This window comes from Sinocyclocheilus anshuiensis, unplaced genomic scaffold (assembly GCF_001515605.1).
Source record: "Sinocyclocheilus anshuiensis isolate Anshui unplaced genomic scaffold, SAMN03320099.WGS_v1.1 scaffold106, whole genome shotgun sequence".
NCBI classification, from domain to species: domain Eukaryota; kingdom Metazoa; phylum Chordata; class Actinopteri; order Cypriniformes; family Cyprinidae; genus Sinocyclocheilus; species Sinocyclocheilus anshuiensis.
Window position 1 is genome coordinate 756,232 of NW_015542347.1, and position 7,147 is coordinate 763,378.

General features: G+C 33.6%; 1 protein-coding gene across 1 annotated transcript in view; it reads left to right on the plus strand.

The window, feature by feature from the left end:
- LOC107691423 (transmembrane protein 108-like) overlaps positions 1–7,147 on the plus strand; it is a 40,627-nt gene that overhangs the window by 5,857 nt on the left and 27,623 nt on the right. The window contains exon 2 of the mRNA XM_016490010.1: positions 4,217–4,285. Within this exon, the coding sequence (XP_016345496.1) occupies positions 4,261–4,285 (25 nt within the window). The 5' untranslated portion in view covers positions 4,217–4,260. The remainder of the gene's footprint in view (positions 1–4,216; positions 4,286–7,147) is intronic.

Sequence of the window (7,147 nt, forward strand, 5' to 3'; positions counted from 1 at the left end):
AAAAGAAAGAAAGTCATAGATTTCTAATGTAATTAGAAACATAGTGCAGTAAAAGGTACAATATTATGCTTTGGAATTCTGTGAATTAAATTTTTCTAAAGAAAAACACTCTGACACTTCAAAAGTACTTTTACAGCAGAGTAAAAATACTTCACTACTGTCCGCTTCTGTAATTTACTCACCCCCATGTCATCCAAAATGTTTATCTTTCTTTCTTCAGATGAAAAGAAATTAAGTTTTTTGAGAAAAACATTCCAGGAATTTTCTCCATATAGTGGATTTCAGTGATGTCCACTATACTGTAATTAGAACAGTGCAAATATTACTATACTATACTGAAGGTCCAAATTGCATTTTAACAGCTTCAACACGATCCCAGCCGAGGAATTAGTGTCTTATCTAATTAAATGATTGGTCATTTTCTTCAAAAAAAAAAAGTATATACTTTTTAACCACAAATGCTCATCTTGCACTCTAGGCATTGCGTAATCACATTGGAAAAGTCACGCATGGTTATTTCTTCTTATGTGTACTTCGGTTAAAAAACTCCATCTCAATTTCTCCTCCAACTTCACAATTGCCCAACATCATTGTTTTACCTTTTTTTTTTGTAAAGTGCATTTGAGTTTTTTTGCACGTTCACTTAATTTCTTTTCGACTGAAGACATGAACATCTTGGATGTCATGGGGGTGAGTAAATTATTAGGAAATTTTCATTCTGGGAGTGAACTTCTCCTTTATCATTTAAATATAAGATGAAAAGAAACCTCAAAACAAAAACATTTATTTGCAATAGAAACCTTTTGTAACATTATAAATGTCTTCACTGTCACTTTTGATCAATTTCATGTTTCCTTGCTCAAGAAAAGTCCAAATTCCTTTAATAAAAAATGTCCAATTGGCAAGCCATTTTATTTAGTCACCAAAGCCATTTCTACTAACAAATGACATTTGGTGAGAATACATTTTAGACATTTTAGGTTACATTATTTAAGTACTGTGGTATATACAATGTAAAAAAACAAGGTATTGTCAGTAAACCATAGTAAAAGAAAACATTTATTGCATTCGCATAGTACCATTTCCTAAAACCAGTAATTACAGTGGCACTTTTTTTTGTGGAAAAACCTTCAATATAAAAGTAGAAATCATGTTTTGAATATATCTTTGCTTCACAAACCTTTATTTAAGCTTCAAAATTGATGAGTTACCCTCAAGCAGACGTGGCAATTTCTCCGCCTCCAGCTTTGGGAGTCTAACTGTGAAATAGAGACAAACATAAAGGTAGAAGCGTTCTTATTCCTGTCGGTGGTGGCCTGAGGGGATCCATTGACAGCTTTACTTCACTACACCATCTTAGTCGACCTTGGCTCATCTCAAAGCCCTTGTCCCTCCAGACAGACAATTTAGAGGTACGTCGGCAAACCGTCATCATTAACGTAAACCAAACATCATCTTCGGAAATGAGGGGCTGTTTTCTCAGTCTGTTGGCTCAAGGCTCAAAGCACACGTGGCTAATATTTCCACGTCAAGTTTGATTTTCTCTGTATTGTTCTCACAGTTGTCCCTGTGACGAGATTTGAATATAATTTTCTCTTAGGGTTGCTGTGGTGACAGAAGCAGGGTCTCTGCGTGTGCCAGTTGCCATGCAGTGGTTTGTTAGAAAAGAAGTACAAACGCCACTGCATGCTATCTAAAATTTACACAGAGCTGCATCTCGGTCAGTTTGCCTCCTATTTTCAGGATTTACTCGTTTGGCCCACACGTTCATTTCATGGTCTCTCGATTTGTCTTGTGCTTGTAGTTTTTACTTTACTGACCTCATCTCTGTTGTTAAAAAAGGCCTCGGATCTCTTGTCCTCCCAGTGCAGGTGGGCATGACTCACAAATGGACTTTCTGCCTACACAAACTCACACACACGGTTGCATTTACTGGAAAAGCGTGTCATGAATCACAGATATTCTCACAGGTGCCTTGATGACGTTGCAGAGACTACTGAGCGCACACACTAAAGCAAAAAAAAAACTGATTATCAAACAAACTATTGATTGAGATGTCATGATCTGTATTGATTGAGAAGTCAGGAAGCTCAGCGGTTGAATTTTTTCGGCTGGCTGTGTTGAACAGTAATGAGATGAACATAATAGATATACAGTAAATAGATAGATAATAATTTGCCCCGGTTGTGAATTGCATTGAGAAGTGATGCAGTTTGATAGGTGAAAGTTACAAAATAATAATAATTATACTGAATGTGCACTATACTTTGAATCTTAAAAGTATATTTAAAAAAAAATTTACTTGCAGATAAGGTAATATTAATGAAATAAAATGCCACTTACTGTAAGTATACTTAAAGAGATAAAAATTCCTTGACTGTTTCTTAACAAGTGCACTCTGTAATAATAATCAAAAATAATAAAATTTTATTTTAAAGTACATTTTGGAATTACTGTTCTATGTTTTGTTGTACTTTAAAGAAGTACACTTATTAAAACACACTGTAGTGTGTTATTCGATATTACATTTACCATAAATGTTTGTCTGCACATTTGGAAATACACGTTAACTTTATTTCAATAGAAGTAATTATGAAATTACATGAGAAGTACTTGCGTCCCACTTAAGTCAGTCAGCCCTGTAAATTTGCTTTAATACAGATTTAAACTATAATACATTTTCATTTAATTGCAATTAACATGCAGTTAAGTGTTTAAAACTTTACATTCAGTTCGCACTTAAGTATATGAAGTATATTATTTCCATTCTAAGTTAAAAGTATCAAAAAGTACAATTTGTGAAAACGATTTTACCGCACAAAAATGTGTTTAGTGAATTTGCCCTTTTGCCAAGATCATTTTTTTTTTATGTAGAGTCATCTTTCAGCCATCTTTCAAAGTGCTGTGCGATCGCCTAAATATGAGATACTGACAATGAAAACTGCTCAAACACAGTTTTATTGTATAAAACAAAAGTTTTATACAAATTCTGAATGGATTATAGAAAGCACACAAAGAGCACTCCCTTTATAATCAGTAAAAAGCTGTCTCTTAGTTTATTATGATCTCATGAAGTTTTGTTATACTTAATGAGAGAATTCACGAGCTTGCAAAACTCGGCAATGGACAAAACCTCTGGTGTTTTGAGAGGTGAGTGGATTCTAGCTTAAACGCCTCTGATTGGCAATTGCGATCAAGAAATCAACAGATATGTCTGTTAATGGCTACATTGCTCAACACTGCAAAAACACGATGTAAAAAGAAACCTTTTGATGTTCTCCAGAGCACAATCACAAATATTCACTGGATATTGTTTGCCGGAGTTTTCCCAGTGGGTACTCGAAGTGCTGTTTTTTTTACTTAGCTGCTTGTCGTATAAATTTAGATTTAATATTTGCTTAGAATTATTCCTGCAGCCTACAAAATCAGTACTGACAAGTTAAAAAGCATTGATCAAAAGCTATTTAGATGTGGTTTGGTTTCTACTTGAAAAACGGCTTGATTTGATCCGGTGCTTATCTGAAAGACAGTCAGCTCCTAATGAAAAGATTATGGAAAGGGATCAATGCTGCTCAGTGTATCACGGCCAATGTGGTTGTGTTGGCGAGACTTTTAGATTAGCATGTGATTCAGACTTCCCCTCACCCAAGGGGGCTCAAATCTCATTTCACATACTTTATCGACTCAATATGTCTTGTGCGGTGGGATGTGTTTCCATCACAGTACCCCAAGGACAAGATGAGAGAGCGACAATTTTGACACCTTGACAATCACACACATTCATAGACACTTATCTCTTGAGAGAAATGTGTCCGTGTCCATTTGCATTTAGCAGTGTGACAGTTTCCCGAGACTCATGTCAAATGCCTGGACACAGGGGAATAACGCTGGAATTTTAATGACAGGTCATATAAATTTTAGCCTACGTGATTTATGATTTTCAGAGCTAAACCATTTATGTATTAAAACTAAAGTGTTTAATTATCATTTTGGTGTTCAGAAATGGACTTTTATTGTTTGGGAGAACAGACAATCAACAGATATGGCTGAGCTAATGTTGCTGTGTTGGGCTGGTTCCCTCACATGTAAAAATCATGACCCTATTTAATTAAAAATGCCCAAGTTCATTATGTTATTAAAGTTCATTAAAAGTTCAGGAATGCAATAGCCTGATAATCAGATTATGATTAACCCCCGACTATCCTTTGTCCTGTAGAGAACCATGAGCACTGTGGAGGAGGAGCCGGACCACATGATACCATGAAGAGAAGCCTGCAGGTCCTGAGTAAGTCTCACGTTAATAAAGTCTTTTAATACTGATAGTGTTTTTTAAAGCTCTGTTTTGTCATGGTGATTTACAAAGGACCCTACGACCCTACTGTCCCATGTAATAATAATAATATAATTACAAAATATTTTAGGGCTGTAAAAGTTGACATGTTAACCACTGTTATTTTCTTATTGATTTACTATTAATAATAATTATGTTGTATTTTAATTTAACTTTGGATTATTTTATGTATTTTTGTCAATTTTATTATTATTATTGTTAAATGTATGTATAGTTTTTATTAATTAGCTTTAGTTTATTTAGTTTTAGTTATTTTAGTACTTTAAGTTAAACTAAACAAAAATGAGAAATGTCACCTTGGCAGCTGGCTGAAATAAAAATAAATTTAAGTTTTTATATTTAATTGTAAGTTAATGTTTTCAAGTAAAAAAATGTGCTTATGGTTTTAGTTTAAGTTGCAATATTATTGTGACATTCTGCATTCTAACGACTCATTTATTGTGGAAACAAAAAGATATAAAACATTTTCAATGAATTTCACTGAATACAGCTTACATTACTTCTTTTTCTTACACAGTATTAAAAAAGTATATTGTACATAACAGCCGTTGTAGTTTCTGTGGGTGCATGTTTTTTGGTTAAGTTGATTAACCAAGAAAATCTTGCTAATTAAACCAGTTTAAAACCCTTGTTGGGACACCAGCACACCTTCTACCCATCCCAGCTGTGCTGTCTTGGTCTTTTATTTTGTCTCTTTACTCAGAACACTTGCAGAACATTAGTATTGGCAACACACTCTTGATATCAGTCTGGCTGAGATCCAACATTAAAATGTGAAATGTATCAGGAACATGAGGTTGGATGGAGAAGGCTTCCTCCATTGTAGAACAACTTAAAAAAGAGATTTCATCACAGCAAATTCTGTTAGATGCCATGCTCAGACAAATCCAACACGAGTGTTAACAAAACCTCAAAACCTCAGTCAAAAAGTTTCAGTGAAATATACATTTCAGGCTCAGGTATATTTTAGCCATTCGATCAAACTGATGTCAATGGAGAAAAAAAAATTGTCTGGGAAAAAAACTGTTTTCAGTGCTTGGAAAGATTCAGGTCATTTTTCTATGTGAATGTTCAGAGTGTTTCCCAGCTGAGCCCTTTATGACCTGAGGCTGTAAGGACACTGTGGTTCTGGTGTCTCTGTAGGTGGCTTTAAAATAAGTCTATATACTGTATGTGAAGTGTTTAGTAATCATAAGAATTCATATGTAAAGTATAAATACATGTACATACATTATCGTACATTTGCACAGGCACCGAAATATGCATTGACAGCATCTAAAACATAAGCATGTTGGATATGAACAATTTTAGATATATACAAATGTTTATGAATCATTTTATGTCTATAGAACAATAGTACTGAATATATGTGACAAATTTACAAAATATCTTCATGGAACATGATCTTTACTTAATATCCTAATGATTTTTAGCATAAAAGAAAAGTCGATAATTTTGACCCATACAATGTATTGTTGGCTATTGCTGCAAATATACCCGTGCGACTTATGACTGGTTTTGTGGTCCAGGGTCACATATTAGGTTAATTAAATATTTTCAACGCCACCGTGTTTTTTAATGCATTTACCTAATTTGACATGTTCTATCTGATTTATTGTGCAGTATTCAGATTTTTTTTTTAAGAAATTAATACTTTTATTTAGCAAGGATGCATTAAATGACAGTAAAGACATTTACAATGTTACAAAATATTTCTATTTCAAATAAATGCTGTTCTTTTGAACTTTATATCTGTCAAAGTATCAAGAAAAATGCAGCACTACTGTTTTCAACATCATTAATTATTAAATGTTTCTTGAGCACAGCATATTAGTATTATTTCTGAAGAATCATATGATACTGAAGACTAGAGTAATGACTAGGAACATGCAGCTTTGCTGTCTCAGGAATAAATTACATTTTAAAATATATTCAAATCAAAATCAGTTATTTTAAATTGTAATACAGTATGTATTAGGGGTGGAACCTGTTGATGGATGCGCGTTCTGGCTTCCCAATACATTACAACAACAGCGATGAATAAAAAAAGTGGACAAACCATTCACTCGTTCAATGCGATTAAGCCCTCTCTGAAGTATTGTGTTTAAATGGACAAATTCACACAAAAACTATGTCAAAATGCCCGTCTTGGTAAGTATCCTATAGCAGACATAGCCGGCTGAACATACTGTATCAGTGCATTCTCTTAAAGTGACAGCACTTTCTTAATATTAATCAAACAGCAACAACAAAGAAATCACTCACTGCTCTTGATTGAATAGATTTTGTAACTTTAATAAAGATTCATCTTTAATTTATACAGTAAAATATGCAATGCTGTTTTACATTTCATTACTTTATTCAATTTCTGTACCTAAAAACTAATTTTAGACCTACCTAAAAAAAAATGAAAATCACTGTTTATTTTATTTGTATCTTTACTCAATTGTATTTATTTCTGCTGTTGCTTGTAGTTAGACAGATTATTCTTAATTTCTTTATTTTTATTTGACAGTATAGAGTTTTTGCCTAAACATAGCACATACCAAACCGTACCGAAACCGTGTCTCTAAAACCGTGATACAAACCGAACCGTGAGTAAGTTGAACCGTTCCACCCCTAGTATGTATATATTAATATATGTTAAGATGTTTGTTTTAAAGCTGTTCATACATAAATATACATTCATATTGTACATTTCAGCATAAATGTACAATAGCACATACCCGAAACCGTGACTCTAAAACCGTGATACAAACCGAACCGTGAGTAAGTTGAACCGTTCCAACCGTTCCA